The following is a 25420-nucleotide window of genomic DNA, read 5'->3' as shown; positions in this document are numbered from 1 at the left end:
TGGGCGCCTGGCCGCTGCGGAGCAGATCAGACTCACTAAGGGCCGGGGGTATCTGTTCTTGCCTCAGAGCCAGAGGGGACAGACCACAGCGATGAGAGCAGTGCAGCTGTAGGCAGAAATACGCCCTTTACCGCGGGGCCGCGGAGCTGCAGCGCGGCTCTCGGCGCAGAACCGCCGCCGCCGGCCCCGCGACATGGCGGCGGGCCGCGGAGCGCCATGTTGCGCGGAGGGCGGCAGCGGCACCTAGCGAGCGAGGAGCAGCGTGCGGCCGCGCCGCGGCCCTGCGGCGGCAGCAGGGTGAGCTGCGACTTGGGTCGTTATTTTGGTTTTGTTGTTGTTTTGGTTTAGTCTAGATACAGTAAACACTGGCAGAAGCTCTGGAGCCAAAGACAAATCTGTGACATTGCTGAAGAGTTTCTTCTCTGCAGGACGATGAGGCGTCGTGAATTACCGCAGCTGGAGCTGTCAAGGATTTAGCTCCAAGGAAAGGTAGGCTGCTTTCTCCAGTATGGGGGAATGGTAACCAGGCAAACAAATCTGTCCAGTCCAGCTTTAAGTCCAGACTTAAAGTAGGTGAGACCCTGCACATCACTCAGAGGCAGAGCCTTACAGCAGATAAGTGAATTACAGTGGAGATAAGAGGAAAGTGATTCAGATTTCATGATTTTTTTTTTAAATGATGAATGAGATAATAGTCTTCTGTTTCCAGTTAGTCTCTTTTTATAGTTAAATGTAGGATTTTTTTCTCATAGCTCATATGCTTGACTTAGAAATGAACCAAATGTAGTAAGCTGTAGATCGTTGTCTTCTGCTTCTTTTACATTATTTGTCTTTCAAGCTATGTGGAACCATCACTTTAATGTTGCAGATAGGCATTTGTCCATCATAAACGCTGTTAGGATTAGTATGCAAAATATTAGCAACAGAGGAAGTTTGTGTGATTCACTGTTCCTTCGGGTAATCAGTTCATTACGTGACAAATCAAAAACTCTGTGCCTCAGCTCCTCTCTCGCCGATAAAGAGATAATAATGTGTGTTTATCTCACAGACGCATTCCGGGGATCTGTTAATTACTTTTATATCTTAAAATTGAAAAGTCTACAAAAAATGTGAAGTATTACCATTAGCTTATTATCATTACTGGCACAGAACTGACAGGAATTCTCCTGGCTCGATTTCAGAAACTTGTTTACACACCAGACTTGTCCCTCTTGGGGATGTTTAATGGCCACTTTTGTTTCCAATTTTTTTTTCATACTGTCAGGATGAAGATACTTCATTGCATCACAGGTCTTTTGGTAAATGTCAATTTATTGTCTTTCAGTAAATGTCCATTCTGTTGTTTTCATATTTTTCCACACTTTCACTAGGTCCATTATTTTCTTTGCTGATCTTTCAAAAAGGTGAAATGAAGTTGCATTTAGAAGCAATGTCATTGACACATCAGAGAGCATCAATGTAATAGCTATCAGTACTTCATCTCTCCTTTTTTGCTGTTTTTTTGCTGTTCTAAGATGCTGGTGACCACAACAGATTGAAAGCCTTAAAATAGAGAAAACAAAATAGTAATAGAAGATTTCAGTTACCTGCAAATGACTTGTGCTTATCATATAGGCTGTTATGCAGACTGCACACTTGCATATTTCATAATTATGTTTTGGAGCACTTTTTCAGAAAACCCACAACAGAAGGCTAATCTCAAAATCATCAGACCTTCAGTATATGCAGGATGACAATCACAGTAATACTGACCATATTCTCCTCCATCCCGGAAGAGAAAAATAAAGGGAAAAAAATCTCCTGAAAAAAGAGCAACGTGAAGATGAGGAAGATAGTTAAAATGAAATCAGAAAGATCAGCTAAAATGGTAACATGATTATAGGTAACAAGGAGCTCATTTAGAAACACAAGCAAACAGTTACATACACCGAATTAAAAATGATCCTCTGAGAATAACACAGGAAGGCAGGCAAGACAGGGAAAGATAACCAGGAAAGTTAAAGATTGGAGTAGAGGAGACTTTTAGATGTTAAAAAAAAATAGCCTTCCAAAATTGGAAGCTATGTTCAAATGGGGAAGATTTAGAACTGCAGAACCCTGGTGATTGAATGTAAATCCAGAAGAAGGCAGATCAAGAAAATGAGGAAAAACTGTAGAAGCATAAAAACAAGTCAATGGACTAGCAAATTATCGAGCAGTTGAGAAGAGAATGTCACTCAGGAAATCTCACCAAAAAAAAAAAAAAAAAAAAAAAAAGAAACCTAAATGAATTATTTCCATGGTATTCACTTTATTTAAAGCGAAGGAGACTTGCACATTGGACACTCTCTCTGCAGAATAAATCTGGGGAACTGCCTTTAAATGAAATACCAGTACAAAATAGATAAGGACAGTCAGTGTTTATAACAGGTCGATACACTGATAGCAATAAAAGACACATACTAGATGTTACTCAACCAGTGGTTCTAAAGAATTTGAAATTGCTCTTTGCGGTTATATATAACCTGTCATTCAAAAACACTTCAGTGCTGAAGGAGTGGAAAGGGACAAATACAACATTAGTTATATAATTGAAGGATTATTCAGGATATGCGTGGTTGGATACTTCTCTCCTAACCATCCATTATTAGCCTCCGTAAGCAGTAAGACAATTTATTAGACAAACTTCTGGCCTGAGCCACTGTAATAATTCTTACGTTCTTCTACTTCCATTGTTACTCATGACATAGAGTTCAAGAGAACTGAGCTGGTGATTTCTAAAACATTGTCTTGAGCATGGCTCTGTAATATACCTTTCAAATAAACATTTGTTGCATGAAATATTTTCTAAAAGGTTCATGACTCTCTCAGCTATTGCTTATGAATCCTGATTTTGGAAATTGTAGTGCTTGAGCAAAAGACTGATGTCTGTATCAGTGTTTTCAAAAAAGTGAGCATAGTGTCACCAGCTTTTGAAAGATACGAAGAAGCTAAATGTCTAAAACTGAGTGTTTTAGAGGGCTATAAAAATTGCTTCCCTCTTTTGCATGTGTCCACTGATACAATTCCTCCAAAGCTTTTCCTCTACTCTCCTAAAATAGTTAGATAACTTTTGTCAGCGACCGAGCAATTTTGATAGTTGATGCTAGTATTTAATTCTGTCCTGGAAAAGAAAATGTAGTTTTTTGTAAAATGTCACTATGTGGATTCTGCTGAAGAAAATAAGCCCTCAAAATTCAATGCTTGCTTACTCAGTGATTTTCCAATATTTCAGGGACAAACCTGAAATATGATTTTTATGTAATACTTCCATAAAATATTATCTGTATGGAATGGTTCTTGGAGTACCTCACCAACCAACCAGAAAACACTTGTAAGTAACACTAAGAGCCAGCAATACACTCCATCAGCACTTAATTCTAGCTTCATTTACTAAGAGATGATCTTGAGATATTCTATACCAGTGCTCTAATAGGACCTCAGAAACATGAGAAATCCATACAGATGGATGTTCTGAAAAATGTTGGATGTCTGACTTTCTCATACTTTAAGATACTGCTTTTCCATTGATTCAGGTGGTTAGCAAGTATCTACGGCTATGACAAATTGATTGCATTAAAATGAATTATTTACCTAGTACAGGTGATTCATAGATTAGAATACCAGAAAAAATTATTATTGCCTACTTTAAAAAACAGCAAAAAAGGAGAGATGAAGTACTGATAGCTATTACATTGATGCTCTCTGATGTGTCAATGACATTGCTTCTAAATGCAACTTCATTTCACCTTTTTGAAAGATCTGCAAAGAAAATAATGGACCTAGTGAAAGTGTGGAAAAATATGAAAACAACAGAATGGACATTTACTGAAAGACAATAAATTGACATTTACCAAAAGACCTGTGACACCAGACACCAGAGACTGTAAGACTTTTCTGAATCAGTTCTTGTTAAGCTGTTCCTTTATCATGTCCTTTGATTATTTTATAAACGACTACTTAATTCCAACCACCATCAACAGCGGAAAGAAGCATCAGTTTCCCATCTTATTTTTGTAGCTTTGGCTTTGTTTCAGAAATATACTTTCTTATTTCCTGCAGGATTTTTTTTCTGGTCCTTTTATTGCTTCTCACCTAAAAAAAAATCCTTTCATCTTTGCTCTTGCAACTAAGTAGTGGACCTCCAGCACCATCTTAATCTCTAAACCATACTGGCAATACAGAGCAGCTTAATTTCTCCTTTAAATTAAGAAGGAGACTGAGAACACCCATTGCTAAACCTATAGAGACCTATCACAGGGCAACCAATAATACTTTTCTGCATAGCAGCCCTCTAATCACTGTACATTCAACTACCTTGTCACTTACTCAGAGACGTGTCTTCTGATTAGTTATCTGCTGATTTTTTTCTTTATAGTTTTCTACTGTTCTGTCATGTCTGTCATTTCTCAAGCTTTGCAGGAGGAAGCCAGCTGTCTTGTTAAATCAACAGTCCTTTCAAAAGGAAGTTAACTTCAGCTTTCTTCTAACAGATAAGCCTACAACTGTCTGAAATAAACAATGTACTCTGTATCTAGCTATGTGACTACAAATGCTCTCCTTCTATTATTGTCATTTATTGTAGAAATGAGAGATATCTAAAGGACAGGTGTCATCAGAAACATTAACTGTTAGCTCAGCACTTCTGTTTTTTTCCCCCGCAACTGTAGTTACAGGGTAGAGAGCAGCTGAAGAAACAGTTTCCTGCTCTTACTGAATAATTCAAAGCAGAAAGTGTAATATTACATTTAAAACTGCTAGTGGAATTGGAATAAACCAGTTTATAGTATTTTCTCTCACATTCCTCTCAAAAATATTTATGGGTTTTATCTTCTAAAAATATATTGGAAAGCACATTTAATAGCTACTTACAGAACTATAAGCTTATTTCACTGGGAGTGTAGTAGACTGTCAGGAAGGCTTTCCAAGAAGTTTGGGTCTACCTTCCCAGTGATCACCATTAAAAAAAGTTCCTGGAGTTCAATATATAATCAAATTTTAACTATTTTAACTATTTAACTATTCTAAGCAAACTCAGTCTCAAAAAGGCTAGTGTGACTGTTTCTAACATGTGAAACAGCATTATGACTAATTTAGGTAGAAATTTAAGAGATTCTTCACTTACTCCCTTAAAACTGAGGTTCAGTTACTGGGTATTCTTGAGTATTATTGAAATGATTTTTTTCTCTGAAAAGCTAAGGAAGGAACGCTATTTAAACAAATTCTGCTTAAGGTGATATCCTTTCATTTGACTGGATTATGTTTATTGAAAAGGTATGAATAAGTATTAACATAAATTAATAGTTGTCACAGCCAAAACAGCCAAGACAAAAATAGACACTCAAGCAAATTAGTTGTATTCCTTTAGATGTAAAGGACATTTTCCTGTCTTTTGTCCCACCAGTAGTTTGCAAGTTATTTTTTACTTTAGATACCAGGTATCTGTTACTCAATTCAAGTAATTTGAAAATAATGTATTTTTATTAAACCAAAGAAAATTTTATAAGAATAATAGGAACTATTTTTAGTGAGTCTGCTAACTTACACTCTTAGTTTCGTGTTATTTCTTCCAAATTGCAAATAGTATTATATCGCATTGGTTTAATTTTGAGTAAATAAAAGTTTATGTAAATAAACAACCTTCACATTTTCAATTCTTTAATAGAAGGTCTAGAATGTCCTTTCAGAGAGAATTTGCTATCTTAATCTGTAACTAAATTGTATACTTGGAAGCAGAATTAAACTTTCCTACATATCTTGGCAACTTTTGCAGTTTTGCGTATTTTGCATTTTCTAAAGAATATCGCTTCCCTTTAATATTTAATGCTTATAAATTGAAATATTTGTTCTAAAAGGAAAATATGAGGTACAGATAGGAAGTTTACAATACTTAAAAGTTGATTCAGATTCACACAAGGAGAGAGTAATGATCTCAAGTTTTGCTTGTATCCTATACAACTGTTTCCTAAGAAGCGTGTTTGAAATTTGCTCCTGCAAAAATGCAGATTTATAGGTTTATTTGCTCTTACTAGGTTCTCCTAACTCTAGTCAAGTGTTCTATGCTGCACATCATGCAATGACTGGCAAGATTGAAGCCTTACATAAACATAATAGATGAGGTATATTGAATGAATTTAAGTATAGTAATTTGTGACTATCATGATGTACTCTAGCTATTTTTTCTTGAGAAAATGTCTCAGGAATTGAGACATCTGTTGTGATGGATTTTGCATGTCAAATGTCAGTCCCAACCAGTGATTTTTGATATTTAAATTGCTCTCAGGTTTTGCAGTGGCATAAATTACAGTTATACCAATGCTTTTATCAGTGAAATTTGCCACAGTTTTATAAATTCAATGAAGTTTTCGGTTATTCTGTCTTTTGGGTGTGTCCCACAATTAAACAAAATAAACTTGTGGTTACAAAGCTATGATAACAAATATGTATAACCTTATATTTGACAGATGAGTAACTTACGGACAAAGAAATCTTTTCAAATTACATCACTTTAAGCACTCATTATTTAGTTATGCATTTTTATTATGAGTTGTTTTGATAGTAAACATTAATCTGCTGCTTTATACTAAATCCATTAAGAAACTAATCTAGAATTATTGCCCACCACAAGCAATCATTACACAGAAGTAGTCATTGCAGTATTTGATACGTTCGGTAATTTTTCTATTTTATCTTTGTTTTATGCTTGCAGTAGGAAAGTAGTGAGCAACTGCAAGTGCTGTTTATTTCAGCAGAAAATGCAAAGCTAGTTCTTTCAACTATGATACATCAGAGAGAGATTTAATTAGTATAGCACTCTAAATGATAAATCTTTTTTGTGGTGTGTTGCTTTCCATGTTCAAAAAGACATGAATTTAAGTCCAAGTAGGGTCTTCAGCATAGTGTTGTATTATTGCATGGGGATTATAAGGCAATACACAAAAGAACGGAGATTTACACACTGTTATAGGTTTTTGACATTTTCTAATAGTCTGGATAGTCTGGCAGTGTCGGAAATCACATAGCAGAGAAATGAAAGAGAGCTACAAGTTTAAGATCATGAATATTCATTGGATCAATTAGCAAATAAAAATGGAAGCTGAGTTTTGTGATAGTGTTGCAGCTGCCTGCCTTTTTTGTACTACAGTATGCAATCAAACTCTAAATAAATTCTTTCTCTTGATGATAAATTTTCATTATATTGTTGTCATCCTTAATTTTTCATGTATAGTCCTCTGTAGAATTTCATGAAAAAGCTTCATTCTTACCAAATTAAACCAATTCTTTATTAAACTGACTACTTATGAAAATGTTTTAAGTTCCAGTTTAAGATTCTTGGTCTGGGATAATATTATCCTGAATCAGTTCCCATTTGAGCTATAGACAAGGCTAGAATTGGAATTTCAAAAATATTTGCTCTATGTAAACATATGAAAAAATGTCATAGGAGAAGTGTCCAGGTGTGCCACTCTTCCTTCTAAGATCCTGACCAGAGATGATGACAGGATTCCTCTTTAAGCTGCTGGGATGACGTGCTATTATATGTCTGTCTAGGTAATAGCCCTCAGAACAGAACTATCAGAATTAAAAGCATGAATGGCCCTTTTTTGAAGAAAGGAACTTTAAAAATCATGTCAGTGATGACTATAGTCTATTCCTGTCAAACAACAGAGTATTTTATATTCCAGAAAATGGGGAGCATGAGTACTTCAAGGGAAACCATCAGCCCCTGTCTTCATACAGGTAAAGATTACATTTATGGCTGGCTGACAGAAAAAAGGTTGGCTGTATGTGCTGTACATTCAAATTTGCCACCCTCAAGCAGGTAGATGTTAACAAATTTTGCTAACGTTTCCTTCTATTCTGGCATGTAGTATTATGTTTACTTTCAGACTTCTGCAAATTCCCATGACAAAACAGGCGCTCATAAGTGTACAGCAGTGCTTCAAAGGCTCACAGCACTCACTGTGTGCATGAATTGTGAGTATCTCAGTGCCCACCATCAGCTATCCCATATGTGGTAAACAACAGCTGGAATTCATGTTTACAAATGAGAAAATACAACTCAAGTCTACTAAGGAAGTTAATATATTTATTTAGTCTTCACTCATCTTGGCTTACTAAAGCAGCTGTTCTTGAACTGTGCTAATAGTATAGGTATTGTATGTGTTACCTTAGGAATGTCAGCCAGAGCTGCTAAGGTAGGATGTGCCTGTGCATATGTTCAGTATTTCCTAGTTTAGGTAGTTTTCATTTAGGTACAAACATGAAGATCATGAAGAGTATAAGACCTGCCATATCTAAATCAGCTCTAATGTGTTCTTGAAGCAGTGAGTAACAGCTGTAAACTGCACTGGATAGTGACTCCTTTATTTGTGAAGCAATTGTCAACCGTTTGTCAGGACTATATTGCTGTTTCAGATGTAAAGCACCCTCAGTACATTATTCCTGTGTTGTTACTGGTGTGTTAACAACAACCTGGAAGCAGTGGCTACAGTCTAAAAGCAATATACTCATGTTTCCCATGAGTCACCACATATACTGCTTTAATACTTTTTGCTTTTAGGCTAATGGTGTTCCCAAGTGACTTGTATGTAGAAAATGAGCTATATTGCTAAAAGAGCCAGAAGGAAACAAAGTCAGATAGTATCTTGTATTTATATGGAACTTGTTGAAACCTGGAAGACAGCAGCTTACAGTGAAAATTACCTCTCTATAAACAGCTTGAAACTAAGCAGTTGAACTTAACAGTTCCAGCTTGGGGACATGACCTCTTCTTAAGCACACCAAAGAATGCATTTAGGAGGTTAGATACATATTAACAAGTAACTTTTGGAAAAATACAAACCTCAAGAGAGGGAGAGAATTAGGTGGTTAGCTCGTTGCAGAGCAAGCATTTGTTCCTTAGGAAAACTGGAGAGAATACTGTCAAGTTTAACATTCCATTTCCTTTTTAAAAACCATAAAGTTCAAAGTTCTGCAGAGAACTTCTGGACTATAAATCATTATTTTTACAAAGCATTCTTTTAATTTTCCTAAGGTCTGCTCAACACGAAGTGATACCTACTCTGACTTCTCTGAGCTGAATTGATGCTGCATATGGTCATGATCACTGGGAATTAATAACATTCCCTGAGACACAGAAAAAGGTAAGAAGCAAAATTTTCTACATGAATGCAGGAGACATTGCTCATCTGCAACTGTGGTGAATTCAACCAACATTTATCTGGGGTGGAATTTGTCATTTGAGTAAATTACTTTAAAAAGCTTAAATAGTCAGCTGATGAAGCCATATTTAGAGCTTATTCTCATGTTAGCAGAAAGAGCCAACTCCTTTCCATTGGGATGAACTCGCTGAGGGAAATGGTTTTCTCAGCCCTCAGCTTCACTAGTCATCAGCTGTGCTGAATGTAAGGTGATACTTATCTACCACCACTGCCACCTCAACAGACATCTACCTTGTGTTGATTTAGGGAAGAAGGAACTTACATAACATGTGGGAGGAGAGAGAAAACACTTACAGATTATTGTCTTCACTCGTCTGTACCAATGTTAAGATGATCTACTAAACAGTATAGTGATTCCAGGAGCTATGTTATGTTAAGGTAGCTAACTAAATCAAATGCCTACTACCAGTACTCTCTAAGAAGTAAGTGAGGAGAAGAAAGGGTGCTGCTAGTACTGCTAAAAGATATGCAAGTGCATTCAATTTCAGCTATATAAGACTCTGGTGTACTACTCACATCTTAAGTATTGTACGTGGTTGTGGTCTCCACATCTTAAGAAGAACATGTAGTTAGAAAAGGTATAAAGACAAGTAAAATGATTAAGAGATCAAGAATCTGCCTTACGGGAGAGCTACTAAAATGTACGCAACTGTTATTGATCAAATCCTATGGTACACAGTACACTTACTGAAACTGTAGGAGATTGAAGAAAAGGAGTGCTCTTTTACACAGTGGGTAATGAATTTCTGGATTTTTTTTTCCTCAGAATATTATAGAGACAGACAGTGTCAGTAGATTCAAAAGGGGGTTATGTAAATTTGTAGAAAACAGGTTTATAAGCATGTACTAAAGGGAACAGTTATGGTTGTACCCTCTAACATTGTTAATCTTAATGATGGTATATGCTGGGTAGGTAAGGGGAACAGAGCACAGATAGCACCAGGCTTGAAATAGCCTCTGTGGTGTTGTGACGGAGTGCTGGGCTGGATAAACCATTGCTCAGAGACAGTAGGGCATTTCTCAGTCCTTATAGGCTTCTGCTCTGGATGTCTTTTGGGATATTCCTTTGGTTTTACTTTCCATCCTTCTCTTCACTTCCCTATGCAGTTAGATACCCAATGCAGACAAAAAGTAAGCCGAAGAACTTTGCAGGGTTTCAAACAAAATCTATGGAAAGAGAGAGAATTGCCTCAAAAACTACCTCATATTTGTCAGTTATGACCAAATTATTGATCAGCCTAAGCCAGGCTTTGTGCTGAAAAATGAAAAAACATGTAAATTTTGGGGGAATGTAATGATCGTTAAGAAGCATTACATAGTTGTTTAAGCCTGTCATTAGCTCAATATAAGGATATTTTGATTTATATGCATTTGAGGGTATGCTTGCAAAGGAATGTGTTATTCATGACAATATAATTAGGTTTACCCTCCTGTAAAAGCTAAATCTTCCCCAAAAATATTTTTTTTTATTATTATTGGAAGTGTGATATATAATGATAGAACTTGCTCCTGAGATGGATGGATGGATTAAAAAAAAGAGAAAGAAAGAGAAATAGTGAAGACAAGCTGTAATGAAAAGTTTTGTTAGATTTTCTTCTGTTCTTATGCCTCCTCATTTATAGTGTTCACTGAAAAATGACATTTAACAAGACATTAGCATTAATGTCATGGGTATTGCATCATGTTTAACTGAATCAAAATAGCTCTTCAAGTAAGTCATTCTGCTTTACATAAGAAATTTGAGAATATTTCTGCTCTATAACAGAACTGTTACTTAACTTTGCTAATAATTTTAAGTCATGTTAAAATATACACATAGCTCTTTATTGTTAGATAAATATCATTGCAAGTTAAAGGGAAATTGCAAAAGGGAAATTATTCGAATAAACAAAAGCAGTCTTGCCGTGTGTATGGAAATGTCTCTAAATATGTCCTTAAAACTAATTGTTCACCAGCAAAGTATGAAAAAAATACATATAATTTGAATTTGTTTTATCCAGCAGGGGGCAGCAGTGGTAAAAATGGCATATTAAGTAGATGATTACTATATCATTTTTAATATAACGTAAGTTTAAAATGGTAAAAATAGGAAAAAAATCAGTATTCATGCTGATAATCATGTCAGCATTTGTTTTCAGTAAGAGAGATTCTCAAACCTAATTTCCAAATTCAGCATTTCAACTTTATAGAAAGATCACTGAATCTTCTACCCAATTAACTTTTTTCCTTCTTTGAACAAATGAAATAAAAACTGGTTCTGAATGACAAGATAAGAATTTTTTTCCTGAGATTGTAAATTGGTCATTCCACAGACACATTTTGTTATGGATTAATTCATTAAATTCTAGTGGGCAATATTGTATTATATGGCCTCTCAGTTAGTGAAATCTTTTTTCATAAGCCTAAAAAAGGTTTGGAAGTCATTATAAATTAAACCAGTAGCAGATCTAATGAAGACTGATTGTGTCAAATGGCTTTGCACCTTTTGTTTTTGATTCTTTGTTTTGAATAAGATGGCTTGTGGCATTCATGACATTTCTCTTATGATTTCTTTCATGCCTGTAGCTAAATCTTAGGTCTGCTATTTTCCTGCAAGTGGATACTGGTATCTTTGAGATTTGTACTCCTCTGTCAAATATATTCAGAACTGGCAAAATTGTTTAAGTCTTACTGGAGCAGAATGTGGGGGCGTATGCATACAGAGATAGGGAGGGACTCAGCTGGCAAAATGTAGCTTATGTTATAGATATCTGCAACAGAGGCGTTCTCTCCAGACTCTCTTAACAGTCAAAGGAGTTAGCATAAATATAATAACAGCGACTAGAGTGCAGTTCCTCTCCTCCAAAAGTAGTCTTCTAGAACAGGACAGATAAATCACCTCTTAAAATGCCGTTTTGACTTGCCCATTGACTATATAGTGAGTCTAGGAGTGACTAACCCAGATAATTACTTAAGTGTATCGAAACCAAAGTAAATTCTAGACCTAGTGTAAGTTCAGTTCTAGATAAGGCTGTTTAAAAGTATAGATATGTATATGCTTATAATAACATATAGATGTTCTACCTCTAGAAGGAAGTAGTGTGTGTAACACCGAGGTATCTTGATATTTCCTCTACTGTGTCAAAACTAAGCAATTATTTTAGTTAAAGCTTTTTACATCTGCCAGATAGGACAGCTTATACTTAAGAATACTAGAAGAATTGGCTACAGAGCACCATGAACATTCATTTTGCTTTTTTTAAAAAACACAACCTGGAACACTGGGAAATTCTAGGGAATGGAAGATAAGCTAAACAGGATGACTAGGTAATCATAGGCCTTTTCATTAAACATTAATCCTAGCCAACAGCAGGGAAATGCCACTATAGAATATTGTCAGTAAAGAGATTAAAGGAGGTAGAGTAATTAATACTAATCAAGATGATTTTATGAAAAATAGATCTGGACAAACAAACTTTAATCATTTCTTAGTAAGGCTATAAATTTGGCTGGTAATGGTAACAATGCAGAAGCTTCCATTAGTCTTTCAGCTGATTCCTGAATGACACTGTGGTTAAGAAAAAATCACTTTATGGGATCCCATAAAACAACATTGACTAAATAAAACATGTAGTGCTTGCAAGGAGTAGCCGCCTTAAATGGAGAGAACAGGCTTTCAGGAACGTGTTTTTGACCCAATGCCATTCAGTGTTTTTCTCAGCACTGAAAAGTGTATGTAAAATCACTAACAGAATCTGTAGGTAAGGCAGAAACTAACAGGGCTGGAAACAGTGGTGGAAACGTTGTATGAGCGTTCATTGAGCAGTCAGAATTTTAGCAATCAAAGACTCTCAAATTCAACAAAAAAATGTAAAGATCAGACTGCCAAGATGAAGATCAGTATCCTGGAGTGCTCTCCTGCTGACATGATAGATAACTGGCTGAAACTGAGTTCTTGATACAGTGCTGTAGTTGAGATGCTGAACACAGCTTTTGATACAAGTAAGTAGATAGTGGTATTTTCTTTATGTGTGATCTTAGTGAAAACCATCACTGAAATAATATGTGTAAATTCTAAGAACCAGTAAGATATGTGGAATGTATTCAGAAAGAGCTATAATAGCAATTTAACATATTGGAAACATTTTGATACTACCAATTAATATTTTTACATTATCCAAGAAAGGATTAACATATAATGACAATGGTTTATGTTTGTAAGAAATTTTGTACTGTATTGGATGCTTAGTCATGCTGAAGGTAAAATAAAAAACATGGTACCTGAAGCTAAACAAATTGACGCTGGAAATAAGACATATACTTGCTAAAGGTGAAAATAACAAAGTTCTGACACAGCTTACCTAGTGATGAACTATATTCTCAGATTAAGGTTTTGATAAGGACTGAATTTCATATTTAAAGTTACTTTAGAAATTAAACAAGGTATGAGCAAATTTCTGAAATTCCTGGATACAGTTTTTTGTCTTGCTTTAACACAAAACTGTATGATTGTAAATATCCCTTCTATCCTTAAAAGCCGTGAACTGGAAGACATAGGTTGAAATCTTTCTTTATAACTGAATAGAAGTTATATATGTAACACTGAGAAATTTCTTCCTGCAACTGTATAAGGGAAGCTTCTAGCTTTTCTTGAGTTTTCTGAAAGGCATGTTGTTTTCAGCAATGAATGTTTTCAGACTGAATGTTTTTGAAATATGGCTTAGGCTTCAATAACAGAAGAGTGTAAGCCTTACAATGTGGAGCATCTTCAAGATAAATAGCTTTTGGGTGTTAACATTAGAAAATTTGAAAGGACCAGATTACTTTCAATCTTCATTTGCTATCTTGATGAAAATACAAGTTTGATATAGACATGTCACAGTTTCCTACATAAGAGGAACATAATTAGAACTAACCGAAAAATTCAGGCAAGCAATTCTTAGAACAGTATGTGGGAGAAATTACAGGTAATACTGATTAGTACTGGATTGTCTGGGTGGTAAAAGTTCTAAGTCAGTAATTAAAGCTTAAAATACCAACCAACCTCCAGTGAGAGATGTTGTTACAAATACTTTTACCTGATCACTTGCATCTGAGGATTATAAGGCTCTCCATGCTTGATAAAATTCAGAGCCCACCAGTGTGATTCAGAGCCTACCTGTCCCACTACCAGGTGATTTAGAGAACATTCTCCTCTGGTACCTGACAGAGACCAGCTTCAATCTTGAAACAACATTTTATTTTATTTGCAAAATGTATCTACCTTACTATTTTTTCTTCATTTATACCTACTCTTTATCATTATGTTATGGCTAAGATTCCTAGATAGATATTACCTACTAAACTTAACAAGGATGTCTTCATATGCATATCGTTAACACCCAGATGATAGCAGTAGTGAACAGTTTCATAAAGCAGCATCCTCATATCATAAAAAATGCCAACATTATGGTTGTAATAATGACATATGTATAAATCTAGTTTCCTCATCATACAGTTTCAGTTCGCTAATATATGTACAAAACCTATATATATGTTTTGTAAATTGTTCTGTGGATGATAGAAGGAAAATACCTTTTATTTGTAATAGAAATGGAATTCTGTTTAGACTGAAATTTGCATCCCTGCCATTTGACATCACCAACAAGGAGGAGGGGTATTGTATAATTGTACTGACTCTTGCTTACTGCAGTAGTGGTGTGAGCTACACGTTTTTACTTGTGTGTTTTCTGTCATCCATGGAAAACCTGATGGATGCCTGTTTTTCAGATAATGACGAACCATTTCAGAATGTATGGGAGAGGCAAGGGTGGGGAGGGAGAGAAAGTGTTGGGAATTGAAAATAGTTGTCTAACATGCTTTATTTTATATTTCTGTGCATATTAGCACACTCTGCTTGAAGAAAATAGAAATATTGTAATATTGTGAGCAATTTTGATACTTCTAATTCATAACAAGTACATAATAAGTACATAATACTAATAAGTACAGGAAGAGTTCTGGAAATCTTCTAAGACCTGATTGCCAGTACCCCAGTTAGAGAAGATCAAATATTGTTGAATCAGAGTCTAGAGAATTAGAATTCAAAAGGTTTCACTGAACATCTTCATGACAAAATTGTTACCAGAAACAGTGCAAAGGCTCCACTATTTTTGACATCAGAAGATTAAGATCCTTCAAGTGAGTTCCCCATTAGTCTTCATGACATAAGTATAGTATCAATTGCAAAAAAAAAAAAAAAAAAAAAAAAAAAAAAGAAAGAAAAGAAAAGTGTATCCTGTAGCTTGGTTCATTTTCTGGGCTTGGCAGAGAGTGTTCAGGCAATGATCTGAGGGTTTTTTTAAGATGATTAACAAAGGAGGAATTGAAGGTCCGTGCTTCAAATTTGCATTCCAAGTCCAGCTAGTATTTGCATTAAGTGATACCATCTATTTAATTCAAAAATACAATCAATGTCCATTGTAAATAGGTTAGATAAAACAAGTAGAAACCAGAAAAACATTTGAGAATGAAGCCCTGGTTATGCTGTTGTTGTTAACTTTGAAACTTCAGGACATGAGATTAACAATTTTGTGTTTCTTGAAGATAGTCTAAAGAGAATTAAGAGTAAAATTTTCCAAATAAGTAATGTATCTACTCTATGCCTTTATTTCAAGTTGGAGTTAGCTTCTTCAGACGTAGCTGATCGTGTATATATTTTTAGTAACTTCTAGCTAAATTTGCCAGAACAAATAAAAATATTTATGTACCTGGACACTGTCTGAGTACAATAAAATAAATTGAAAAAAGTGAGAAAGCTTTTCTTCTCCCTAGTGTTTGGATCCAGTGTCATTGCATATTAAGTTAAAGACTTTCTTACAATTTACCTCTCCATTAGTTTTATTTATTAAATATACTTTCACTACTAGGAAGAATAAATTCTGTATTTTTGTTAATTTCTACATTTCTGTGAAATAAATGTTTATAACTGAAAATAAATCTCTCATTTTCCTTTTGAAGGTTACTGAAGAGGAATTAATTAAGAAACTGCAAGGAAGGAAAGACTGGACGTTTCTTAATGATTGATATTCTGATTAAAGGAGACACAGTAGATTGAATCTTTCAGGACTTCACTATAACATCTGTGTTGTACCAAGTTGGAAATTACTTTTTAAACTGAAAGAGATGGAAAAATTAAAGGTGGGTAAAAACCTAGAGGATTTTGCATTGTTTTGCAAAGGGATTTACTGATCTGGAGGGAAATTACCAAGGTGATCCTGCAAGATTTGAGTCTTGGGACCACCCTTGTCTAATACTTTCTTAAATGTATTTGGCATATAGTTTGCTGGTGGCATTGGATCAGGAGGCTTCAGATGATAATTAGGATTTCATGTAAAATAATTAGAGGCCTAGAATTGTAGACATGGGATAAAACATAAATAGTACATAATGAATGGGTGCATATTTAAGGGGAGTAATAAGAATTTCTCCTTAAGATGGAAAATAGTGGAGGGGAATTAAGACCTTGATGCACCACTCAACTGTGGGACCTGTGAATCACAGAATGGTTGAGGTTGGAAAGGACCTCTGGAGATCATCAGGTCCAAACCCCTTGCTCAAGCAGGGTCTTTTACCTGATGACATAATTCATTGACAACAGTGCACCTCCTGCAGGAGAGCTGACTGTCAGTCCAGGCCTTCTGGAGAGGCCCCAAGCACTCCCTGCAGCCTGTCAGGGGGTCTGTCTGGGTCGAAGCTTCTGACACAGCTGATGCAGCAACTCCAACAGCTACAGGCAAATGTGCTTTGCAGCCTGTCATGACCATGTTTGTGGAAGTGGGCACTACTAAGATTGGAAAAAAAGATGTCTTCTTGCACCTTCCTACACACCTTCTCTGCAAACTGCTATGTCGTGTGAGGCATGTCGATTGTCCAACCATGAAAGAGGCAAATGCAATCTGTGCATCTATTTGACCAAGGATTTTTAGGAGAGCTGTGAAAATCCTAAAATTATGGCAAATCATTAAGGGTACTTCGTCAGGCATTAGAATATGGTTATAATCACACATACTCAACAGATGTATTCAAGTATATGCAGAAAAAAGTCTGGTGTCATAATATAAGAAACAGAATAAAGTAGATTCCCTACTGAATTAGGCCTGATTTTATTTATGCTGTTTCGTATTCTTTGGCTATGTTTCATGTTCCTTGTATACCTTCATGTACTGAGGACATAAACACATAGTAAACTGTTTATGTATTTCAGAGAAGAGGTATTACTGACCACCATGAGAAGATCTTCCATATGTTTTTTGAATATTTATTTACAGGAGAGGAAAACAATAAAGATGTGTAAATACCTCACCTTAGTAATAGTTACTTATTTTGATGATTCTTACTATAATAAACACTGAACTCTCAATCTGTTTCTTCCACAGGACAAAAATCCAAACCACACAGTCAATGACAAACAGATGCTAGATTCACTAACTTAAACTGCAGCAATTCTGTTCCAAGAATTAGTGATACAAAGAATTCTGTGGCCAGAAGTGAAAGGAATGAACAGTGTGTCCTCTTGATGAGAAAATAAGAATTGTTCCTAAATTGGATAGAACAGTGCTACAACAATGTATGATGTGTTAACTCAAACTGTATTTACAAAGTTAAAATAGTAGTTGATTTTGTATTTTCCTTATGTATTCTTATAGGCTAGCAAAACCCAAGCATTTATTTTAAGGGTTACGTAGGTGCGTTCCTTGTGAATACTGGTGTGTAGGTTATTTATGGATGTACCAATAAACAACTTTTAAAAGTCAAAAACTTTTTTTCATAATGTGTGACCGTTTTTCAAGATAACAAACTCCTCTCCTGCTCTTTTTACCAAACCTTCAAATAGTGGATATCGTACTGGGTTACATGGGGAGGTCAATGAAAAAAGGTGGAAACTAACCTCACTGCAATGCAATTAAGTTTGTATTTGGTTAAATGTAGTTGTTTTCTGTCCGTACTAATTCTTCGTTGTCCTTCCATTGTAGGATTTTCAATTTAAAAATGTTTAGTTGTTTTATTAGACTATTACTTGCTGATCTGTACTGTAATACTGTGTGATATAATTCTTCACCGGGGATATTTAAGTTTCTTATATTCAAAAATATATAATTGGGGCATAAATGCTTTGGACTAGAAGCGACACTTAGTAAAATCAGCTCATTTTTTTGAGACTAGTGTCTTTAGAAACCTAAAGGAATGGAGACAAACAGTACTACATAATAGATTCTGATAAGATTGGAGGACATAACCCAACAATAGCTGATGAAAAGTTCAATAACTCGCTTTCTGCATATAATTTGTCTAAAAACAAAGGAGAGAGATGTGAAGCTAACATGATAGCTGAGTAGCTATAGTTGAATGTTTTGACTTCACTTCAGTAAAGTTAGTGGGCTACAGAAGTTCCTAAAGATGAAGAAAGAGCATATTTTTCCCATATGTTTTTGAAGTTTCAAATGAACAATATAGTATATATCTTTCTGAACTCCCCTCTTTTCTTACCCCAGAGACACTCCTACTGTGACTGAATTTTTGTTAATAATGAAGTTATTGTTGAATATCTTGACAGTTAGCTCTGCACTCCTTTTTTTTCTTTTTCTTTCTTTTTTTTTTTTCCTTAAACCAACACAGCTAGATATTCAGCAATGGAGAGATTGGAGAGATTGTGCAAGGGGAAAGTTTGAAGAAAGATGAGTGAATTGATGAGATTTTAGATCACACTTTACATATAAATGAACACTTTGTTAATCTGTATAAGCTTTCATATCAGGAACATCTTAAAGGGAGCAAATTCCACAGATAAATTCTGCAGTATGTAAAAAAGTACTTCTGAAGGTACACTTCTGAAAGCACAAGAGGCTTTGCTAGACTGGAGAGGGAGTAATCCATGAGTTCTTTCTTTTCAATTTTAATATACCTAGTTTTTCAAATCTTTCCTAGAAAACATTCTGCTGACTAACTGGTGCATATAGCAATCTGGGCCTAATATAGGGCTTGCTCCATATATATATGTGTGTGTATGTATGTATATATACATACATAACTTAGATAATAATTTAGTTAGCATTCTTTTTTTAGTTCATTGGAAATCTTAATATAAATGATATTGTTAGGATTGACATGTGAGGACTGAAGCTGAATAGACTGGTGATTTTAAAGGACTGACATTTTGTATTGTAGCACTCCAGCATTCATACGTTGGCAAAGATGCTTTATATATTCAAATTCTACATAAATTGCATACAAAATGAAGTCCTTTCATATGTCAGTATGCCACCTATGGCTGTAATTATAGCAGTGTGCGCACGTCACGTTAATAACATGGAGGAAATCTGAAGTACCACAGGATTCTCTTCTATTTGCCATAATTGCTGTGATTAGTAAAAAGGCAGAAAAAGCATTTTCTTAGTCCATCCAAATATGTTATACAGTATTTAAGAAATGAGAGTTACACATAGTTGCTTTTCTCAGTAAACTGTGAAGTTCAGCAGGGGTCTTGCTAAAATGATGCCTATATCCTCTCCCATTCTGCTTTACAAGTGAAATCAGGCTCTTTGCCAGGTTGGTAGAGGTCATAGGAATGTCCTTGTCATCACAGAGGTATTTCTCTAAAGAGTTTTTCTATTCCTGTATCATTTATTCCCTGATCCTTTCAAAGACAGTAAATTGCAGGGTGCAGTCATGACATTTGTGAATGGGCAACTTGCTTTTGTTCTTCCATCAGGTATGTGGGTGGGAGAAACAACAAGATAAGCTGCAGTAAAGTCCTACTGGCTCACTTAAAAATAAAACCAAATAAATAAATAAAAATTTTGTAACCAAAGAGAGTTTCCTACATGTGCTTATCATGTTCTGTGTATGATTGTGCCATGTGTAAATTGCCTTCACTCCTACTCACTGCAAATGAAAGTTAGCGTATTATCCTAACTTATGATCGTATTGAAATTGAATTTATGTGTGAAGAAAATCTAATATGCACTATCTGAAGTCATGAATCCAATCATGCAATTACATAAGAATTTTGAGAAGTTTCCATTTTTATCACTCTTTTTTTCATCTTAGCGGTTCTGCTACTCATTTTTCCTGGGACATGTACCTGTAGCTGCCAGCAATTAGTTACTGTCTTGCAAGTGTTCCTTCATGGTGTATCTGTTCAAACTGATTTAAAATGGTTATATCTGAAAATCCTTGACCTCAGATCCTTACTCCAGTGTACCAAGTTATTTATGGTGTAGAATGGAATTAAAAAAAGTTTCATTTGTTCATTTAATCAGGAAGTTCATCATAGTTCTGATTTTGATGTATACCATCAGTCGTGTTAGAATGACAGGCTGCTTTGATTTGAGGGCTTCCAATACCTCTGAGGGCTTTTTCTGTCACACATACTGTAATTCTGTAGTAAACAGAGAATCACTGGATTATACCTGTTGTACAGAGTTTCTGCGCAGACCTTGTTTCCCTTTATTAAGAACCACTGAGATATATACAATCAAATTTAAGTCAAAATGTCAGGAATTGTTACAATAAATGAGAATAATAGCAATAGCTGCTTCTTGAGGTTTTGAGGCATTAAACTGTGTCAGTGGATCTTTTTCTGTATGTGTATCAGTAAAATTCTAATAGGTTTTTAACTACATGGCTCTGTTATTTTCACTATCTCATTTTATCAGTTGGCACAATGTCAGTGTGGGTAGGTGGTATGGGAATAATGCTAATAAAGAAATGTTTGGAAAAAGAAATTGGTTTTGCAAATTACTTCAAAAGCAGTAATAGCATTAAAAACCTGTATAGACAGAAAAAATCTATGATGATGACTGGATGACTGAAAGTAGAGGTAATGCTCTGAAGTCGGGGTAAAAGCAGAGATTTAAGCTTGAGTCACCATCAGTTATATTGCCATCACCAAGAAACTCATTTATGAGTCAGAGAAAAAAGTTTGCGGCAGTTATTCCTACAAGGGGATTTCAGTTCTGCTTTGAAATCAGCCACAGTAGCTTGTAACAATTATTATCTGTTGCTTTTTAATACACTATACATTCACTTTTGTTATCATTACTGTGTAGTGTAAATGTTAATGTAAGATATTGCCAATATTATTATGTAAATCAACAGCTTTCAATGGTTACAAGTCATCAAATGTGTATAAATATAAATAGATAAACCTATTCTGTGTTATTTAGAAATTGAGCAATCCCCAGGCTTAAATGCTAGAAGCGATTCCCTCATTATCTAAGTAATTTTTTTTATTAGTGGAATGAATGTGGATGTAGTTAGCTTTGTTTCACAGTGGGGATTATATGGAGACTAGAGGAGATGCATGTGTTTCTGCCTTTTTGGTCTTTATATGGAAAAAATAAAGCAGGGTTTTGAGATGAAAATTCTGATACTTCCTGTTTGCATAAAGGTGAAGTTTTAGAAATTTTAGTTTAATAAAAATCTCTATTTTGTGAAGATAAAAAATAAGTTTTGATAAAAATGTCAGCGTTTCCTTGCACTTGAATAACTAATAACAGGACTATTTTTAAAACACTCAGCTTTGATCACACAAGAGTTCGTACATACTTCCATGTGCTTGTACCTTATATTTGTGAGAACATTTATTTACATTTTGCATTTCACTGAAGCTGTTGTGCTCAATTTCACTTTTTTTATAGTCAGTATCAATTGGCAGTTCCCAGACTTTAAGCTAAGGTAGTTCCCTTTGAGCTTACCACCTTGTAGGAGACATTACTTGCATTTTAGTACCCAGGTTTTTGTCAATCTAGTTTCGTGGAGAATTATAATATTTCCAATACTATTAAGGTAAGCTGGCTTACTGCTACACAGGATTTGAAGAGCCAGCTGAGATAATAATTCTTCATTACTACACTTAAGGTTTGGGAGGTGGGAGAATGATGCTTCTGGTGTATCTGTTACTGTGAAATCCATCAGTCATGACATTTTTCACTAAATTCCAATGTGAGAATATTGTAATAGCATGCTGAGATAAATCTCAACTTTGTAGCAGCATTCCTCAACAAATCTGAATGAGTAGAAAATATTTTTTTTCACCACAGTCTGCAGATTGTTGCAGCTTTTTTAATCATCGCAGATGAGACACAGAAGTGAAGATAAAAGGGCCTGTTCTCTATGGATAGTGTTTTCTTAAGAAAAGTAACGTTTTTCTATGGAACTGCTTGAAAAGATTTTTATTCAGTTTTCATATTTGCAAAAAGAAGTAATGTTTTAATGAAAAAAATGTAATATTTTGATTAAAAAATTCAACTATTTTGTAGAATTGCTCCGATAATGCAGTAAAGTAGAGAATACTTAGAGTGCCTGCACGTATTATCGATCATAGTGAAACAAATTTTTCAGTAGATGTTATACATCTTGACATCCGCTGAAATAAAGTGGGGACTGTTTACATAAAATGATAACTACTAAAATGATTTGCTAAGTACATTCAATTATGTGATGCTTAGAACTTGCCAAGAAGAACATGTACTAATTCCTATCCACCTCCATTGTTACCTTAAGAGCAGCTCTCTCCATAGCAACTGAAAACTTTTCAAGGCAGCAATAAACTAATCCGCTCCAGCTTCCAGAGAACCATCAAGGAATTTTAAAAACATTGGACTTCCAGCAGCTAAATACTTCTGACGATTCAAAAGGCCACAAAGCTAGATATACACAATCATTCTTTTTTTCCCTACAAAAGGTAAGAAAATAATATTCAGAAATAAATGCATCTCCATAACTATGATACGCAATCCTAACTGCTAACAGCAAAATTTATCTAAATAACAAAACTTTTCCTAGGATTTAAAACATACTAATCTTTCTCTGAGTGAATGTCAGTGTGAATTTAGCAGTTATTTTTTTTCATTTTATATACTCTTATTAGCAGAGTTTCCTTTAAAATAAGTCATATATATATACAGCAGTTAAGAGAAGCTGAACTGCTGTGTGACTATCTAACATATGTGCATTATAATCAGCAAATTTAGCTGCCAGCATCTGACCATCAACAAGGTGAAAAACTTGATGGAAAATAGAACTTCTGTCTGACTTATATTTGATACTGAGATACATATTTTTAAAGCGGAGTGATAGTATCTTAGGAAGGATATTGTCAAGAGTGATTTGCAATACAGAATGTCTTTTGCATCTAGGATTTTACAAAGTTAAATTAGTTGCTTCTCATATATTTGTCTTGTTTATTCACTGAGTTGTATAAATGAACTTATTACCTTAGTCTTGTAACTCTTTCATCTGACCATAAAGTATCATTAATTTTTAGGCACATTATGTTCATTCTTGTTTGGTGTTGTATAGCTGAAGTTAAGTAATATTGATGAAGTGCTTTGAAAATAAAACCTGCTATATATCGTTGCTGTGTAACGTAATCACTGGACATTTGTATCAAAATTACCCTAGAGATCTTTATTTACACCTATTACTGCTACTAAAAACCTGTTTCATAGTGGAGTGAAAGTGAAAGCTATCGTATTTTCCTGTTCTGCTGAACAGGATTATTAGTGAATGCAATAACATAACGCTGAAGTGAAAACCATACACTTCACTTTTATGAGGAGGGAAAGGCAGTTTGAGTCCACCTCTTACTGGTAATTTTACAGAAGTTTTAAGGCCATGGTCATCTTAGTTTCCTGCAGTTCTGGACTGTAAAGTCCTTACAGGCTCCCTGTTGTTCAAAAACAGCTTGTCACTGCAAATCAGCTTAGCCAAGCAATTAATAAATCCTTGCAAACATATTGCAGTCATACTAATTAAAGAGTTGTTTTTTTTCCCCCTTTACTATTCAGATTCCTCAGGTTTCAAGTTTAAGCTGTGAGGTGCAAACAACAACTGAACATTCAGTACAGTTCGCGCACGGCAGGAAGAGGAGATGTGTTTTCTGATCAAGCATTCAGCTCTTGGGGTGGTATGTTCTGCTTTCATATTCAGCGTGCTCATTGCTGAAGGACAGTCTGGGGAAGAGCATGGGCAGGATGGCAACTATGCTCCCAGCCGAGGCTATCTGATGGAAGTTTTACGCGTTCTTTCAGCTGACAACACTGAGCTCCACAAGAACCACTCAAGAAAACTGGTCAAAACGATACTGGAGAGAGCTGAGTGCCCACAGCGGATTTATGGCATGCAAGAGGATTGTAATCTGGTTAGTGCTTCAATTAATGAAGGGTACCTTTATAGGGTAGTCAGTGAGTTCTAAAATTATTTCTTAGACTGAAGCCGTCCTGAATACAAAAGTAAACATGTAAAAGGCTTCTTCTTACAGTAAAAATGATAGTCCCTGCTTTTACTGTTTCAGTGTAAATTATGAATATTTCTTGTTTGATCTTGTAGAGATAGTCCATGTTCCTTTCACATAAGAGTAACAATTTTCCTTTCAAAGTTTTCGAATGTTTATTTTCTGGTAAAGATTTTTCTACATTTTGCTGACCTTACTTTAAAAGCTACAGGTTGAATTTGGGACACAGAGGATTTCTACGTAGAAAGACATTATTAAAAATGGGGAAGCAGCTCTGGTTTTTTTTTTTTAGTTCATAAAAATAAATCCCAGTTAAGATCGTTCCAGATTCATGTGCCACTTCACTAAAATATTCAAGATTTAGGGGAGTTTTTTAAAGCAGTTTGGATCAAGGAAAATCAAAGGCAGAACAATAAGTCTGCACATCCAGATTTGCAATAGTGCAGGGTAGAGCCTCCCAGGAGGTTCAGCTGTCTACTGAATTGAGAATACTTTCAGAACTGATTCCTGATTTGACAGGAAAGGAACAAGAGAAATGAGATCCTCAGTCCTGGTAGGACGGAGACAGTGGTAAGAGACGAAGTTAGATGAAAGGGACTACAAAGGGTTTGGTCAGTTTTGGCTTTAATTAATGTTACTGCAGCTCTGATTTGGTTCAGTGACCTTCATACAGCATATTGTCCCTTTATATCAGAATTATGAAGAGGCTGGTAAGGATACATACTTTGAGACTATACCCTCTTGACAATCAGCCAAACCAATGAAACGGAGATTTTTTTTTCCTATGCAGTGGACAGTTACTCACTTAATTGGCCCTTCTTGTAAGTGCCACAGATTTTGTATAAGCCCCAATGTGAAATTTCATAGATAAATAATATCTTCCTGAATGGATTGCTGCTATGAAAGAGATCGTGCAGACGTT

General features: G+C 35.2%; 1 protein-coding gene and 1 long non-coding RNA gene across 3 annotated transcripts in view; both read left to right on the top strand.

Annotated features, from left to right (window-relative positions):
* Positions 1–273: 273 nt before the first annotated feature.
* LOC134136017 (uncharacterized) lies at positions 274–21033 on the top strand. 2 transcript variants are annotated; one of them, XR_009957411.1, is made up of 5 exons: positions 274–489; positions 7704–7758; positions 9056–9164; positions 16221–16400; positions 17639–21033. It is a non-coding gene; the product is annotated as an uncharacterized LOC134136017 (long non-coding RNA). The 2 variants fall into 2 exon arrangements; XR_009957410.1 differs by lacking the exon at positions 7704–7758.
* Positions 21034–24135: 3102 nt separating this feature from the next.
* The window catches only part of SLC39A12 (solute carrier family 39 member 12), a 33320-nt gene continuing 32035 nt past the window's right edge, over positions 24136–25420 (top strand). Inside the window, exon 1 of the mRNA XM_062567716.1 lies at positions 24136–24405. Within this exon, the coding sequence (XP_062423700.1) occupies positions 24136–24405 (270 nt within the window). The remainder of the gene's footprint in view (positions 24406–25420) is intronic.

This window comes from Rhea pennata, chromosome 2 (assembly GCF_028389875.1).
Source record: "Rhea pennata isolate bPtePen1 chromosome 2, bPtePen1.pri, whole genome shotgun sequence".
Taxonomy (NCBI): domain Eukaryota; kingdom Metazoa; phylum Chordata; class Aves; order Rheiformes; family Rheidae; genus Rhea; species Rhea pennata.
This window is presented reverse-complemented; position numbering and strand designations above follow the sequence as displayed.